The following is an 18,360-nucleotide window of genomic DNA, read 5'->3' on the forward strand; positions in this document are numbered from 1 at the left end:
TTTGTATTTGGAGGAAGCGTTCGCCAGTCTGGAGGAGCTAAGGGAGAGGGTAGAGCTGCCGAGGGGTAGTGAGTTCAGGTATCTACAGGTTAGGGACTTTGCACAAAAGGTCTGAAAGAGGTTCCCTAGATTGCTGGGATACACCCTGCTGGAGCAGTTGCTGCTTCCGTATGTGGAAGGGGAGGGAAGAATTGGGGATATATAAGTGGCTGGGGGAGCAGGGAGGCGAGCGGGTGGTGAAGATCAAGGAGAAATGGGAAGCGGAGTTGGGAATGGAGATCAATTGGGGAGTATGGAGTGAGGCACTGCGAAGGGTAAACAGGACCTCCTCTTGTGCAAGGATGAGCCTGATACAGTTTCAGGTGGTGCACAGGGTGCATATGACTCGGGCGAGAATGAGTGGGTTCTTTCAGGGGGTAACAGATGAATGTGAGAGGTGTGGGTGGGGCCCAGCGAATCATGTAAACATATTTTGGGGTTGTGAAAAATTGGGAAGATTCTAGGCGGGAGTGTTCGCGGTCTTGGCCAGTATAGTGGAGGAGCACCCTTTGGTGGCGATATTTGAGGTTTCAGAGAAGCCAGAGCTCATGGAGAGGTGGAAGGCCGATGTCTTGGCCTTCGCCTCCCTGATTGCACGGCGACAAATTTTGCTGGAGTGGCGGTCGGCATCGCCACCGGGGGTAGCAGCATGGTTGGGTGACCTGTATGACTTCCTGCGGTTAGAGAAGATAAAGTATGAGTTAAAGGGCTCAGCAGGGGTGTTTGAGAAAAGGTGGGGGATGTTTGTGACCGTCTTTGAGGAGCTGTTCGTTGCAGGGGGGTTGGGGTGTGGGTGATGGGGTCGGGGGGGGGGGGGGGGGGGGGGGGGGTTGAAACATCTGTACAAACTGTCTAGTTGATTGTTGGGAAGAATGTTTATGTTTCCCGGGGAGTTTAATTGCTGTAACCTATTTTGATACAAGTTTGAATAAAATGCGTTTAAAAAACAAAAATCCATGACTGGAATATACACGGTGGCCGTGTGCTTGAATGGAAAAGCAAGACATGAATTTGTAACTTGGTGAGACCACACCTGGAGTACTGTGCACAGTTTTGTTCTCCTTACTTGAGAAAGGATGTACTGGAGGGTGTGCAGAGGGGATTCACTAGGTTAATTCCGGAGTTGAGAGGATTAGCTTAAGAGGAGAGGCTAAGTAGACTGGGACGAGACTCATTGGAATTTAGAAGAATGAGGGGGGAATCTTACAGAAACATATAAAATTATGAAGGGAATAGATAAGGTAGAAGCAGGGAGGTTGTTTCCACTGACGGTGAAACTAGAACTAGGGGGCATAGCCTCAAAATAAGGGGGAGCAGATTTAGGACTGCATTGAGGAGAAACTTCTTCACCTAAAGGGTCCTGAATCTGTGGAATTCCCTGCCCAGTGAAGCAGTTGAGGCTACCTCATTAAATATTTTTAAGGCAAAGATAGATAGATTTTTTGAACGGTAAAGGAAGAAAAGTTTACAATGGGATAAGAGAACGGCTAGCTAAGGTAGACTGGGAGCAAAGACTTTATGGTGAAACAGTTGAGGAACAGTGGAGAACCTTCCAAGCCATTTTTACACAGTGCTCAGCAAAGGTTAATACCAACAAAAAGGAAGGACGGTAGAAAGAGGGAAATTTGATCGTGGATATCTAAGGAAGTAAGGGAGAGTATCAAATTGAAGGAAAAAGCATATATAGTAGCAAAGATTAGTGGAAGACTAGAAGACTGGAAAATCTTTTGGGGGCAACAGAAAGCTACTAAAAAAGCTATAAAGAAGAGTAGGATAGAGTATGAGAGTAAACTTGCTCAGAATATAAAAACAGATAGTAAAAGTTTCTACAAATATATAAAACGAAAGAGTGGCTAAGGTAAATATTGGTCCTTTAGAGGATGAGAAGGGAGATTTAATAATGGGAGATGAGGAAATGGCTGAAGAACTGAACAGGTTTTTTGGGTCGGTCTTCACAGTGGAAGACACAAATAACATGCCAGTGACTGATAGAAATGAGGCTATGACAGGTGAGGACCTTGAGATGATTGTTATCACTCAGGAGGTAGTGTTGGGCAAGCTAATGGGGCTAAAGGTAGACAAGTCTCCTGGCCCTGATGGAATGCATCCCAGAGTGCTAAAAGAGATGGCTAGGGAAATTGCAAATGCACTAGTGATAATTTACCAAAATTCACTAGACTCTGGGGTGGTCCCGGCGGATTAGAAATTAGCAAACGTGACACCAGTTTAAAAAAGGAGGTAGGCAGAAAGCGGGTAATTATAGGCCAGTTAACTTAACTTTGGTAGTAGGGAAGATGCTGGAATCTATCATCAAAGAAGAAATAGCGAGGCATCTGGATGGAAATTGTCCCATTGGACAGACACAGCATGGGTTCATGAAGGGCAGGTCGTCCCTAACTAATTTAGTGGAATTTTTTGAGGACATTACCAGTGCGGTAGTTAACGGGGAGCCAATTAATGTGGTATATCTGGATTTCCAGAAAGCCTTTGACAAGGTACCACACTAAAGGTTGCTGCATAAGATAAAGATGCATGGCATTAAGGATAAAGTAGTAGCATGGATAGAGGATTGGTTAATTAATAGAAAGCAAAGAGTGGGGATTAATGGGTGTTTCTCTGGTTGGCAATCAGTAGCTAGTGGTGTCCCTCAGGGATCAGTGTTGGGCCCACAATTGTTCACAATTTACATAGATGATTTGGAGTTGGGGACCGAAGGCAATGTGTCCAAGTTTGCAGACAACACTAAGATGAGTGGTAGAGCAAAAAGTGCAGAGGATACCGGAAGTCTGCAGAGGGATTTGGATAGGTTAAGTGAATGGGCTAGGGTCTGGCAGATAGAATACAATGTTGACAAATGTGAGGTTATCCATTTTGGTAGGAATAACAGCAAAAGGGATTATTATTTAAATGATAAAATATTAAAACATGCTGCTGTGCAGAGAGACCTGGGTGTGCTAGTGCACGAGTCGCAAAAAGTTGGTTTACAGGTGCAACAGGTGATTAAGAAGGCAAATGGAATTTTGTCTTTCATTGCTAGAGGGATGGAGTTTAAGACTAGGGAGGTTATGCTGCAATTGTACAAGGTGTTAGTGAGGCCAAACCTGGAGTATTGTGTTCAGTTTTGGTCTCCTTACCTGAGAAAGGACGTACTGGCGCTGGAGGGTATGCAGAGGAGATTCACTAGGTTAATCCCAGAGTTGAAAGGGTTCGATTTAAGAGGATAAGTTGAGTAGACTGGGACTGTACTCGTTGGAACTTAGAAGAATGAGGGGGGATCTTATAGAAACATATAAAACTATGAAGGGAATAGATAGGATCGATGCAGGCCGGTTGTTTCCACTGGTGGGTGAAAGCAGAACTAGGGGGCGTAACCTCAAAATAAGGGGAAGTAGATTTAGGACTGAGTTTTGGAGGAACTTCTTCACCCAAAGGGTTGTGAATCTATGGAATTCCTTGCCCAGTGAAGCAGTTGAGGCTCCTTCATTAAATGTTTTTAAGATAAAGATAGTTTTTTGAAGAATAAAGGGATTCAGGGTTATGGTGTTCGGGCTGGAAAGTGGAGCTGAGTCCACAAAAGATGAGCCATGATCACATTGAATGGCGGAGCAGGCTCGAGGGGCCAGATGACTTAGTCCTGCTCCGAGTTCTTATGTTCTTATGTAGTATTGTTGGACTGTACAACTATAGAAGGCTTTGCTCTGATGTGAGAAATGGGAAGCTCACCGGCCAGTTCCACTCCCGAGTTCTATCACTCTGGTTGAGATTGGTTTATGCATCACAGAGCAGGGATTAAACCCAAAACATTTCTGACTATCACATCGCCTGGTATATTTGCTCTCTGAGCCATAAGGTGGCTTTGTCAGTTGATTTTCTAGGCTCAGAAGAATGTTTTTTGTGTTACATAAACTGGGTATTCTGATTCTGTCACTGAATTTTGATTGTCTCCTGCATAAACTCACAAAACACTTCCTGATGGCTTAATGACTGCAGTCTATTTTTGTATGGACCCACTTGTAGCAAAAGGTGCCAAATGCTAATCCTGCTCCGTGTTACACTGGCTGATGTCGAGTGTTCGGGTTGTGATACAGTTGTTGGCAGCATAGCTGTGCCAGGAAGTGTGGCTGGTCTTCCAGTGACCCCTTAATTCTGTGTGGAGTTCGGGTGAAGTCAGATCTATCGTCTGGTGCTTCCCATCATGGGATTGTCCACTGACTCTTGCTGACCTGATGCACAATCATGGTCCTGTTATTGTGTGTGGTTCGTGAAAGGATAGAAGAAGATGTGGAATAAATAATAGATTTGGATTTGTTTTATTGTCACGTGTACCGAGGTACAGTGAAAAGTATTGTTCCAGACAGATCATTCCATACATGGAAAAAAAAACATGGGCCATACATATACGCAAATATATAGACACAGAAATCGGGTGAAGCATACGGAGTGCAGTACTACTCAGTAGAGAAGATGTGTGTAGAGATCTGATCAGTCCATACAAGAGTCATTCAGGAGTCTAATCACAGCAAGGAAGAAGAGTTTTTGAATCTGTTAGTGTGTGTTCTCAGACCTCTGTATCTCCTGCGCGATGGAAGAAGTTGCAAGAGAGAATAACCCGGGTGGGAAGGGTCGTTGATTATGCTGCCCGTTTTCCCCAGGCAGTGGGAGATGTAGACAAAGTCAATTGATGGGATGCAGGTTCGCGTGATAGACTGGGCTGTGTTCATGACTCTCTGTAGTTTCTTACGGCCTTGGGCTGAGCAGTTGCCATACCAGGCTGCGATGCAGCCAGATAGGATGCTTTCTATGCTGCATCTGCAAAAATTGGTAAGAGTCAATGTGGACATGCTGAATTTCCTTAGTTTCCTGAGGAAGCATAGGTGCTGTTGTGCTTTCTTGATGATAACGTCGACCCGGGTTGACCAGGACAGTTTGTTGGTGATGTGCAAACCTAGGAATTTGAAGCTGTCAACAATCTCCACCTCGGCACCATTGATGCTGACAGGGGTGTGTACGATACTTCGCTTCCTGACCAGCTCCTTAGTTTTGCTGTCGTTGAGGGAGAGATTGTTGTCGTTACACTAAGCCACCACGTTCTCTATCGCCCTCCTGTACTCTGACTCATTGTTGTTCGAGATCAGGTGACTCAGGATGCAGTCAACACAGCAACAGTGCACTTTTAAATATATTAGAACAAGTCAAAATTCAACTTTCAACAAAGTAATTTAATCAGCACTTTGATAAAATCCCGATGCATTTAATAAAGGATGTTAAAAGCAAATTAAAATGAATTCAGTGCAGTTCTTTGAATGGAATTGGTCAAAAATAATGTTGCATTAAAGAGGACCAAAATACTGCAATTAGTGCAATAAGTTTTAATCTTGCAGCATATTTTCTGCCATAACAATGCAGTATTGTCATTACGTATTAGTAAAGAATATATGAGAAGGTATAATACAGGGTGCCACAGGAACTGAGTAGAGAATGGACATATCGCTGCAGATAACTTAAGTATATGTGTGCAAAGTTGTACTGTGTATGGCACAGGGCAGGGCTCAGAATTTACAAGAGTGTTTTGGGGATTTTGACCCAATCCTTAGAGCTATGGCCATTGTTTTATGATGACTGAATAAGTCACATTTTGGGATGTTACCTGGTGGTCTGCAGTCGCATCCGTTTTCCCTGAATGGTCAGCTTGATTGATGGCATGCCTCTAGTAAATTTGACTTTGTCCCAGTTGAAAGAAAAACCTTGGTATTACTATTTGAATTCAGATCAGCTAATGCCACGTCGCACCTGTTGCTGTGTCACAATGATCTTTGTGACCCCATTCAACCGCGCAAGGCCACTTGTGGCTAGAATCACTGCACCTGCTCTGCGATAGTTCTGAAGGAAAAAAATCAATAGAAATTCTGCAGTGTGATAGTAAGTCCTGCTTGAGGGTGAGATTCAGGCAGAGATTCAATCTGTGAGGTTTAGCTGTCAGTCACAGCCCCTGACGTAATTAGATCTGCACAATCGGATAATTGTCACTACTCTCTTCCAGCCACCTAGGTCTCCATTTGCTGCTTTGTATCTATATCTTCTTGTTTAAGTTTTATTTTCAATAAAATTTTGTCTTAAAATAAGAACAGAAAATGCTGAAAGTACACTCCGTTAAAATCCTAATCCCAAGATAAAGGAATTGCAGGTAAGGCAAGTATTTATTGCACATCCCCCATTCACTTGAGAAGATGGTGGTGAATGACCTTCTTGAAACACTGGTCTATAGCGTTGTTAGGGTGGGAGTTTTCACAGTTGTCGCCCAGCAATGACGAAGGAATGGCGATTATATTTCCAAGTCAGGATGGAAACCTGGAGGTGGTGGTGTTCTCCTACATCTGTTTCCTTTATCCTTCTTGGTGATGAAGGTTGAGAGTTCCAGCGATGCTATTGAAGAAATCTTGTTGATTTCCTGCAATGCATCATGTAGGTCTTACACATGGCAGCGGAGGGAGCAGATGCTTAAACTGGCGGATGGCTTGTAGTGGTCAAAAGAGTTTGTCAAGCACCATGGTGCAAATCAATTGGCCATGGATTTTGAAATGGACAAATAGCTGCCAATGCCATATTTTAAAGGCTGCTTGTCATCCAGTACATTCACCAGTCAGTGATAACTGTCCTTAAAACTAATTTTTATAAATTCAGAGTACCAATTAAGGGGCAATTTGGCAAGACCAATCCACCTACCCTGTACATCTTTTTGGGTTGTGGGGGTGAGACCCACGCAGACACAGGGAGAATATGCAAACTTCACAAGGACCGTGACCCGGGATGGGGATTGAACCCAGGTCCTCGGTGCCGTGAGGCAACAGTGCTAACCACTGCCCCACCCTGCTGCCCTGACTTGTCTTAAAAGTTAACACTAGTTTTAGCCAACCTTTGCTCAGAGTATATGTCCCAAATTGCTTCATGTCCAGGTCTTTACTGTGCAGATTGCCAAAGAACCTCAAATGTGACACTCCCCTGCCGAGTCACCGACTAGTGCAGGTGATTGTCCTATATTTTAGAAGCTCTGCAGTCACTGTTACCTGTCACTTGTGATGCCTCACAAGCAATACGTCTCATTATTAAGTACCTCATTTCACTTGTCAGGTCAGCTCAGCCTTTTGAAAAATCAGGCATTACTGAAAAATGACAAGAATCTGCAGAGAGCCTGCCTTGACAGTATAGGATAATGTTTTTATTGAGTGCCTCATTAGTCTTGGGTTAATAATATACAGGAATGACTCATGGGTGAAGGTACTGCTTTTATATCCATGGCCATATATTATTCATTATGCCATGAATTTGACAGCTGTTTTGCAATTAATCAGTGTATGCGAGGAATAATGGGTATTGAGGAGTTATTTATAAGGCAGGTTGTAATGGGGAACTTTGGTTTCTTCTCGGGGAATTGACTCTCTTTGTTATCGTGGTCTAGGCATGGTTGGGTGAAACCAGAAACAGATCTTTGAGATGGAAATGGCGATGATTCGTTGAATATCAGTGATGCAGTTCGTTGGCGTTCCAATAATTGCCCTGACACTTGCTGTTGGCAGCCATTACAACAATTGTTTTGTCTCAATGATGTGGAAACAGGGGGAGAAGTATATTGTGATAAATCGCTGCTCCAGATATCCCATACCATGTTGCACTGCTCACATAATGCTGATGTACATTAGCTCCCTGTCTGACACTGCTTGAAAATTAAAATTCTCCCCTACATTCCTTCCTACCTCTGTGCAACCTCCTCCAGTCCTATGGTTTCCCCCTGATATTCTGTCCCTCTGACGTGCCTCACTATTGTGATGGTCTTTCAGCCTTGATCACATGCATAACCTTTCAAACTTTTCCTTCAAAACTGTCCCATTGTTCAAGCTTTTTAAAACTCATTTCCTGCCTCAGGCACTTTTTTCCAAATGCTTATTCTGTGAAGTACCTTTGCGTACTTCATGTTTAATTTTTCTAAAAATGCAACAGTAAATATTTTTAAATACTTTTGTACTACAGAGGGTGCAGCATGTATGTATTGGAGAAAGTAAACTTTCGCCCACTTTTTTGCACCTATCGACGCGTTTAAAAAACAGTTTACCATCTCCCTTTTGTCCATTATCTCAATTCTGTGCAATGAATGTTCAACTCAAATAACCCAGTCACTTTTTAATTTGATTTCCTGTACACGCCACATGATGAAAATTTACAAAGTTTGGATATGCATTACTGAGGTGTTTTAGTGCCACCCTGGGTGGGGCGGGCGTGGGGGCGGGGGGCTGCAAATACCAGAAACAGGAAGTGTGCACAAGATTTTCAGTTTTACAATAGCTGTACTGTAATTTCCAATATATCACCGCTTCCAAAAATCCAGCTGCTTCATCAGAAGGAGATTTGGTCTGACGTGGGCTAACGTTTTTTTACCCCTGCAACTAATAATGAGTGATTTATCGATTTGTTCTTGTGCATGGTCCGTGGATTATAATGTTAAATGCGCTGACTGAAAAGTGTTTTATTAAAGAAAACCCCATTGCCATACTTCCTTCATCCTCCAATTCTTGTAATTCCACAAAGTGGATTTTGGAATATCAGTGCTAGACTCGAGAAATTTAAAAATGCTGTTCAAAAGCCTTTCTGGTGAGGGCAAGATCAAAACCTATGCATAAACTTATAGTCGTGATTCAATGGTGATGACAATTTGCAGGTACGTTGAGCTGGTGGCTGGGAGGTGAGTGATCTGTAGGAAGAGGCTTGCCTCCAATAAGTATCGCCATCTGCAGGATGAAGAACTGAGTCTGTGTCTCTCTAATTGCGTGATACCGTATATTGGCGCTCAGTTGGACTGTCCTACTACGTCAATTTGCACCACTCATTTTAATTGTGACTTAACTAAATCATGTTGAAATTTAGAGATATTGCTTCTGTTAAAAAGTGTTTCGGAAATTAAATCTATTCAAATACTGTGGAATCTCAGTGCAGCCAGTTGATTATTGAACAATGACAAATTATTTGTGCGGTTTGGTAGATTTTTGCCTGAAAGTTTGTGGGGTCTGTGTGAAATAGTGAACAACAGCTAGTTTGTTACGACCTTATTTTCTGGGACTATAGATTATAGAGTCATAGAATCCCTACAGTGCAGAAGGAAGCCATTCGGCCCATCGAGTCTGCACCGACCCTTTGAATGAGCACTCACCCATGTCCACTCCCCTGTCCACACTGCCCTATCCACGTAACCCCATAACCATGACCTAACCTGCATATCCATGGCCAATCCACCTAACCTGCATATCCATGGCCAATCCACCTAACCTGCATATCCATGGCCAATCCACCTAACCTGCATATCCATGGCCAATCCACCTAACCTGCACATCTTTGGACTGTGGGAGGAAACTGGAGTACCCGGAGGAAACCCATGGAGACACTGGGAGAATGTACAAACTCCACCAAGACCCGAGGCCGGAATTGAACCCGGGTCCCTGGTGCTGTGAGGCAGCAGTGCTAACCACTGTGCCACCCTATGTTCTAAAGAAATTACTTGAAGGGGAATTGAACGTAAAATTCATCCCACTCAAAACTGAAATGTACTTAACACTTTCATTCCTTCCTTTTTCCTCTGGATCTAAAGGGTAGTGAGTGCACAGCCATTTTATTAGCCTGCATGAAAATCATAGAATCATAGAATTTAAAGTGCAGAAGGAGGCCATTCAGCCCATCGAGTCTGCACCGGCTCTTGGAAAGAGCACCCTACCCAAGGTCAACACCTCCACCTTATCCCCATAACCCAGTAACCCCACCCAACACGAAGGGCAATTTTGGACACTAAGGGCAATTTATCATGGCCAATCCACCTAACCTGCACATCTTTGGACTGTGGGAGGAAACCGGAGCACCCGGAAGAAACCCACGCACACACGGGGAGGATGTGCAGACTCCACACAGACAGTGACCCAAGCCGGAATCGAACCTGGGACCCTGGAGCTGTGAAGCAGTTGTGCTATGCACAAGGCTACCGTGCTGGTTTCACCCCCACAACCCAAATATGTGCAGGGTAGGTGGATTGAGCACGCTAAATTGCCCCTTAATTGGAAAAAATGAATTGGGTACTCAAAATTTATTTTACAAGTTTAAAAAAAAAAGACTTTCCTGTAAACATAGGAACCAGGAATAGACCATTCAGCCCATCAAGCCTGCTCTGCCATTGAATTAGACCATGGCTGATCATTGCCAGATTTTGCAGATTGACACTCATTAGTAACGCATCTTTCTTGGCTATCAGGTCCTGGGATGGGACATGAAATCGGAACTTCTGGCTCAGAGGTAGTGAGCTATCCACTGTGCCACAAGATCTCCAAGGCCCATTTATATTAAAATATTTCAAAATATCTATTATTCCCCCTTTTTTAAATCGAAACATAGATAATAGGCCATTCTGCAATTTGAGCCTTCTCTGCCATTCAATACGATCATGGCTGATTCTCTTTCTCACTGCCATGCTCCCGCACTGTCCCCATACCCCTTGACACCTTTAGAGTTTATCTATTTCCTCAAATACAACTTTTTTTTCATAATTAAAAAAAAATAAATTTAGAATACCCAATTATTTATTTTATTTTTCCAATTAAGGGGCTTTCAGCGTGGGTAATTCCAACGTGGCCAATCCACCTTACCTGCACATCTTTGGGTTGTGGGGGTGAAACCCACGCAGACACGGGGAGAATGTGCAAACTCCACACGGACAGTGACCCAGGGCTGGGATTTGAACCCGGGTCCTCGGCGCCGCAGTCCCAGTGCTAACCAACTTGGCCTCCACAAGCTTCTGTGGAAGAAAATTCCACAGATTCACCACCCTCTGAGTGAAGATGTTTCTCCTCATCGCAGTCCTAAATGGCCGACCTTGAGACACTGACCCCATGTTCTAGACCCTCAAGCCAGTGGAAACACGTCCCTGCATCTTGTCTATTCTGCCCTGACAGAATTTTAAACATTTCAATTAGATTCCCTCTCCTTCTTTTAAATTCCAGTGAATACAGGCCCAGCCGACCCAATCTCTCCACAATCCTGCCATTCCTGGAATCCATCTGGTGAACCTTCGCTGCGCACCCGTTATGGAAAGTATATCCTTCCTTGGGACACTGCTGCAAGGTGTGGTCTCACCAAGGCCCTAAACAGTGTCAGTGAGACATCCATTATGTTTTGAGATTTAAAGTCTATTTTTTAAAAAAATAGAAAAATTAAGTACCTACTTCTTGCTTTTTGTGACCTTACGGTTATGTGAAGAAGTTGCAGAGAAAATGAAGAGAAGACGAGTACTGCCAATCTGCAACATTTTGAATAATAATTAGCCTCTAATTAGTCTCACGAGACCGCTTCCTTGCAGGGATGGTGAGCAATGGCCCATCTCTGGCAGCTAAACATTACAATAAAGCCCCATGTGCAATACCTAAAGAAATCAGTCAGTGACAATAAGAACTTGTGTAGAATTGCAGATTTTCATACCGGATACCTGAACAAAATCTGTAACCGAGACAGAATTCTGGTGCTGGCTTTAACACACTATGTCTTGAGAATTCAGATTTTAAAATAAATTTTTTTGCTATCTGTTGATTTTCAATAAGTGCTATGATAGTGAAGTATTTCTTTTTTTAAAATTTAGATTATCCAATTACTTTTTCCAATTAAGGGGCAATTTAGTGTGGCCAATCCACCTACTCTGCACATTTTTGGGTTGTGGGGGCGAAACCCACGCAGACACGGGGAGAATGTGCAAACTCCACACGGACAGTGACCCAGAGCCGGGATTGAACCTGGGACCTCAGCGCCGTGAAGCAGCTGTGCTAACCACTAGGCCACCGTGCTGCCCATAGTGAAGTATTTCTGAAGTTTGGTTATTCTTAGTGCGTATCAGTACGCAGAGGAGTCGCTGACGCAAGTAAATTTCGACAAGGGGTTAATTGAAACTGGTAACACATTGTTTCACTACTTGTGTCATCCTGCTTTTGATTCTTGGCTCAATAGACTGATAGTATGAACACCTTATGGACAAGCAAAATGACTTGTGAATTATTGATTTAAAAAACTGGTAACTTTACTTGGGTGTAAGATTGTTAGGTGCACTGGAAGTTGGCACTGGTGTACCAGAGCAGTGCTGGTGTGAACTCCAGGGCCTCTAGTGAACAACCCATGAAGAAGAAGCTGAAAACAGGAACAAAGCAGCATACAGATGATTGCTTGAGGTGTGGGTTTATTAATTCTGCCACTACAAATCAGGATTCCGAGTTCATGTGTGTTATATGCAGGGAAGCACTGGCACATGAAAGTTTAAAACCCTCAAAACTTCAAAGACATTTGAAGACTAAGGTTGGTGGGTTCGAGTTCAAACTCTTGATTTTTTCCAGCGGATGCAGTGAGATATTAAATCAACAGCTGAAGTACTTAGCAGAAATGCAACATCAACATTGTTCTGCAATGTTGCAGAAATGCAACATTGAATAACAAAAGGAGTGAGATCGTGAGGACCAAGCAGGCTCACCTTAAAGGTAAGTGAAAATGGTGGGTCGTGAAGTTCGGGGGCCGTGGGTCCCGCATGATGGCCAGATAGTAAAATCAGGTCCTGGGCAAAAAAGTTTGAAAAACACAAACTAAAGGCTGCTTTTCACATTCTCAAAATGTGGAGCATTTGAAGCAGATTGTTGGGAAAGGTACAGGAAGCTAGTGTAGAAAATGTTCCAATCTTGAGAATGTACCTTCATTACCTTGATATGCAGATTTTCCTTTTATTAAAAAAACTTATTCCGTGAGGAGTGCAGACATTATTCCTAATCAGCACTGTCACACTGAGGTGCCGGAAAGGTTTGTGAAACGGGGAAGTATTGGATCAGGTGATGAGAAGGGCATAAAAGTGGTCCATTAACCTCTTTGAGTCTGGCTCTATACTTAGTGCAAGAAAGAGAGAAGAATAAATTATCGTTTATATCTTGTCCTGAGAATGTGCTAAAACTTTCACAACCAATTAAGCACTTTTTAGGTGCATTGACTGCTGATATATTGGCAGACGTGTCCACCAACTTACACATGTCCAAGTTCAACAGACAGGACTGGAATGGAACTGGTGTACACGTTGGCTGAATGGTAGCACTCTTGTGTTTTGGCAAAGGTGAATGGTAACCCTATTCACTAATGTCCTTCAGGGAAGAAAACCTGCCGTCCGAACCCAGTCTGACCTCCATGTCACTTCAGACCCACAAAGAGGTTGACTCTTAACTGCCCCCCCCTTCCACTGAAATGGCCAAGCAAGCCAAGGGCAATTAGGAATGGGCATCAAATGCTGTCCAGGGCGGCACAGTGGGGCAGTGGTTAGCACTGTTGCCTCACGACACCGAGTTCAATCCCGGCCCCGGATCACTGCCTTGTGTGGAGTTTGCACATTCTCCCCGTGTCTGCGTGGGTCTCACCCCCACAACCCAAAGATGTGCAGGATAGGTGGATTGGCCACGCTAAATTGCCCCTTAATTGGAATTTTAAAAAAATATATTTTTTATAAAATGCTGGCCCAGAGACACCCGGATAAAAAATACTTAGATTGCCATTTGTTTCAAACTCCCACTTGTATGTAACCCCTGTAATTAGTTTATACACCTGCTGTCTTCTATCTAATCTTATAAAACAGTATATTAAAGTGGTTAGCACTGCTGCCTCGCGGTGCCGAGTTCCCAGGTTCGATCCCGGCTCTGGGTCACTGTCCGTGTGGAGTTTGCACATTCTCCCCGTATTTGCGTGGGTTTCATGCCCACAACCCAAAGATGTGCAGGGTAGGTGGATTGGCCAGGCTAAATTGCCCCTTAATTGGAAAAAAATTAATTGTGTACTCTAAATTTATTTTTAAAAACTTGTATATTAAAGTGTAAGTAATCCCTTTGGACAGCCAATCTATAATGGGCACGGATGGGTGTGCTCCCAGAGACCAAGGTAGTGTTTACTTTTGAAAATATTGGTGAGGCATTTAAGAAAAAGTTTTGCGCTATACCCAGTGGCTTATTGATTACTTCATTTTACGGTGTTCTACAAATCATACAGCCATCTCTCTGCTGTGTTAGCTACTCTCAACTGGGGAAGCAGGAGGGGGAGCTACAGTTCACACCTCTGTCCTTCAGGTTAGGGAAGGAAAGATATTGGGACAAAAATCAGGGTGGATACTGCGCACGGTTTGAACATGATTGTCAGACCCCATCCACTTTGCAACATGTGTCACTTATCAGCTGTTCAGTGACCTTTGATGAAAAGTAGTTGCGTGGACAAGGCTTACTTGGAAAGGATGCCAGAGGGCACCTGTCTGCAGCCTTTGGAAATGTACCCCAGCAGAAGTCAGAAACCTAGGGCAGGAGGAAATTAGAAGGGGGATAAATTCTATTTCATACGGTCATACAGTACAATACGGTTTTATATCATCACTCCAAAGAAAAGATGTAATAGGAGCATATTTTCTTTAATTCTTCATTCAACATGTTGCAAAGGTCAGCACTGGAAACAGCTGGTGTTATTAAGTGCAAGATTGCATCACAATCACATCAGCTCGGTGTTTGTGCTGCTTCCCAGGGTGTTCTCGTTTTTCTAAATATAGGGTTACAATTAAACCACTTTAAGCTGCTCCTGTAGCCCCAGGTCACCATCTCTATGACTAAAATGGCCTTGCATGTCAACAGTATTTATAGACATGTCAAATGCAATATATTTTTTAATGTTACAAATTGAGGCAGTGAGGATTTTCCAATGAAGAATTTTATAGCTATTTGAAATCTACTATTAAGCCAGTTCCGATTTAATTTCTGCATCATTGGCCTGGCTTTAACCAAATCTTGAACCTCTTCTTTATTATTTAATTTTATTCCCCCCTCCAATCTTTTTGTATTATGCTTAAATAGGATGCTCTTTCCAAGGGCCGGTGCAGACTAGATGGGCTGAATGGCCTCCTTCTGCACTGTAAATGCTTTGATTCCATCTTTCTTTTGCCAATTGACCAGGCTGGTGGTTTATTCAGAACATAGCTGGAAACCTCATCCATTGAATACTGACAAAAAAATGAAACCATGTAAAGTGTGCCAAGTGAGTCATGTTGGCATTACTGACATTTGCATGTTTGCTGCAGCAAAGTACTCGAGATCCATTTGGCTCTTCAATATCGCAGGAACTCTCCATGTAAGGCACTGTCAATGTGAGCTTGTGCCATACCATTCCAAGTTGTGGTACTTTGAAGGACTAATGCATTGTATGTATTGTGGGTGTTATGTTCCTTGTATTGTTCTCCAAGATAGCCAATGTCGTAGTGTTTACAAAGAACATAAAGCTATATGTTTAAACCAAAGCTCGTTTATTGTACACTACTTGAAATGGTTTGCACACTCTACTGAGTAACAGCTAACAAAATAATAGTATTGAATCTATGTTACAGTAATTAATTATCTCTCACTAATACAACCTACACTCTAACTCAACCTCACACTATCCTCCATCAACATCTCCAACAGCTTCTCCCAGAGTGTTTCGAGATGCAGGGACCTGACCAAATTATTGTTTTTGGGCCAATGGGAGAACCTAAATGACCTGAATACACAAACCAAGTAATCGGAACCAACTAAAACTGATTTGAGTAGATCCTCCAACTGCCCAGCTGTAAAACTGGTGTTGCTGATCAACTGCCTGGTTTTCATTTCATTGATTTCAACCTATCACTTGGGAAACCAGTTGGAAATGGTCCCCTTTACATCAGTAGTAGAACCTGTTGTCTCTTTAACTGCCGACTCTGCATTTAGATAGAGTTATTTCAGCTGTCATAAAGATTCCAGACAGTGACACCAGCTGTTGTTAGTCTGCTTCCTGGTATGTCTTGTATTCGCAATTCTTAATCATTTATTTGCATTGTATGTTTCATGGTTGTTGCACCATTGCCCAAAATTTTAAATAAAATACCCGATATGAAAGAATTGATTGACATTTTTCTTAACAAGGAGATAAAATCAGTCTTGTTCTGACTTAAGGCCTCCTCCTGCTCCTATCTTCTGTGTATGTATTTTCATTTTTGGACTGGTTCAAAGTCAAGAGTCTAGAAGAGGGACTGTTGGCAGCACCCATGATTCTGAATTAGAACATTGTGGGTTTATGCCTCACTCCAGGAATTGAGCAACTAATCTAGGATGATGTTTCATTTCATCATTGTCAGAACTCCCATCTTTCATCAGAGACGTTACAGCCTGTCTTCATGGTACTGAGTCCTTAACGGTGCCTATTTTTTTTACCACAAAGCACCACTGAACAATGTGCCATCTTCATTGTCGTGAACGTGCCCTGACATTGTGGAATTTGTCATCGAAGCGTATTCAGAAACAACAAGAACTGTTATTTGGGCTCCATTCTCAAAAAAGCTAGTTACTAGGGTTAGTTTCACCCGGTGCATATTTGTATTTTCTTTCTTGTCCACCTTTTGAACCTCGTAAAGCCCTTCTTTGTAAGCAGCTATGAAGAAAGAATGCAGCCCCTCCCCTCCCCCCACAAACTTTCTCATCCCTACCAAGAGGGGAATTTCCTAACCGCCACTAAAGGCTATAACCATGGTTGAAAATTCATCATGTAATGGGAGTGGTGCGGTGATACTGTGGGCTCCAGTCCAATCTGGGGCACAGCACTCTGTAATGTCAGCTAATGATAGCACTGACAATTGATTTGACAGCTTTTAGTTGAATGAAATGTGAATAATCAATTGAGCAGTTTGTTGCCGAGTTCTGAGCTCGCTACTACAGTAATCTAAACGAGGTCCAACTGCATCTATGCCTGAGAGGTTCTCCTGGAAGACTGACAAAAATGCATGTACCCATCCGGTGACACATTTTTGATTCCTCTAACCTTTTCCAAGTCCCGAAAGATGTGCTTGTTAGGTAAATTGGACATTCTGAATTCTCCCTTTGTGTACCCGAACAGGCGCCGGAATGTGACGACGAGGGGCTTTTCACAGTAATTTCATTGCAGTGTTAATGTCAGCCTACTTGTGACAATAATAAAGATTATTAATATTATTACACTTCAAAAATTGGCAGACTTTCACTTCGAGAATTATTGAAAGGAAGTAATTGGTACAAATGAACTTGTTGGAAGCAGATCTGCCAATGGAGAGTGGACGTCCACTACAGAATAAATAATAAGATAAAGAATGTTGATGGAATCAAGCCCCATACTTGATTGAGCACATATTCTAGGCTGATGCTGTGCAGTGCTTTATCAGTTGCCTTTTAGATGTTAAACCAAGACTATTGGCTTAAAATATTACTTGCGCTATTCAAGGAAGAATTCAATATCTGTGTCAATCCCCCCCCCCCCAATTTAATTGTTTAATCAATCCAATCCAATCACATCAAAAACTAGATAGCCTCCAACATTTCCTGTTTGCACCTCTCCACAAGGCTTCGTATTGTGTCCTGGTTAACATTCATTCCTCATCCAGTATTAGAGTAAAAATGGATTAACTGGTTGTTATAACTTGCTATTTGCATGGGATCTTTCTGTGCATAAATTGCCAGCCAAGAATGACCATCCTCATCGATTTGAACATGAACGAGTAGTTGTTTGGATACTTTGAGTGCTTTGTGGTGTCCTGAGGATATGATAAAACATTAGATAAATGCACATTTTCGTGGTCTTGTGTGCTCTCCCTAACCCCTCATTTTTCAGGAGTTTGATCTTGTATCTCTGTTTTGTTTTAAAGGAATGTATCTTGTCTGGTATCATGTCTGTGAATGGGAAGAAGGTACTCCACATGGACCGAAATTCTTATTATGGAGGAGAAAGCACATCGATAACCCCTTTGGAGGATGTAAGGAGATGCTGTTTCTCTTTCTTTTTGTCTTTTGAAGGCATGCATAATGCATATAATCTTTTGTGCTATTATCACCCAACTCGGCACTCTGGTTAAACAACTGTCTGCACAGCTCCTATAGTAACTGCGAGATTGGTTTCTGTTCTGAAAGATCAATATCAGTTAATGCTGCAACAATATGCAACACTTTCCAACATTGTAATAATCATTGACAATCACATCTTTTTGCTGCCTCCTTGCAAAAGTATTTAGCATATCGGCACACTTTAGAATCCTCTCCCTTTTATGTTTCATGATTTTAGTAGAGTTGTCTAATTCCTGTCAGTTGGACAAAGGGATTTCTTTATCCTGACGTTTCTGTTCCAATGAAAAGTCCGACCTAAAATGCCAACTTTGTTTATCTCGTTCAGGTGACTGTGCCTTTGCAAAGCCACCTCTCTTGGTTCACATTG

At 42.7% G+C, this 18,360-nt stretch overlaps 1 protein-coding gene across 1 annotated transcript in view; it reads left to right on the forward strand.

The window, feature by feature from the left end:
• The window catches only part of LOC119973822 (rab GDP dissociation inhibitor alpha-like), a 59,093-nt gene that overhangs the window by 3,497 nt on the left and 37,236 nt on the right, over positions 1-18,360 (forward strand). The window contains exon 2 of the mRNA XM_038812259.1: positions 17,798-17,905. Within this exon, the coding sequence (XP_038668187.1) occupies positions 17,798-17,905 (108 nt within the window). The remainder of the gene's footprint in view (positions 1-17,797; positions 17,906-18,360) is intronic.

Source organism: Scyliorhinus canicula, chromosome 11, assembly GCF_902713615.1.
Source record: "Scyliorhinus canicula chromosome 11, sScyCan1.1, whole genome shotgun sequence".
In the NCBI taxonomy this organism is placed as follows: domain Eukaryota; kingdom Metazoa; phylum Chordata; class Chondrichthyes; order Carcharhiniformes; family Scyliorhinidae; genus Scyliorhinus; species Scyliorhinus canicula.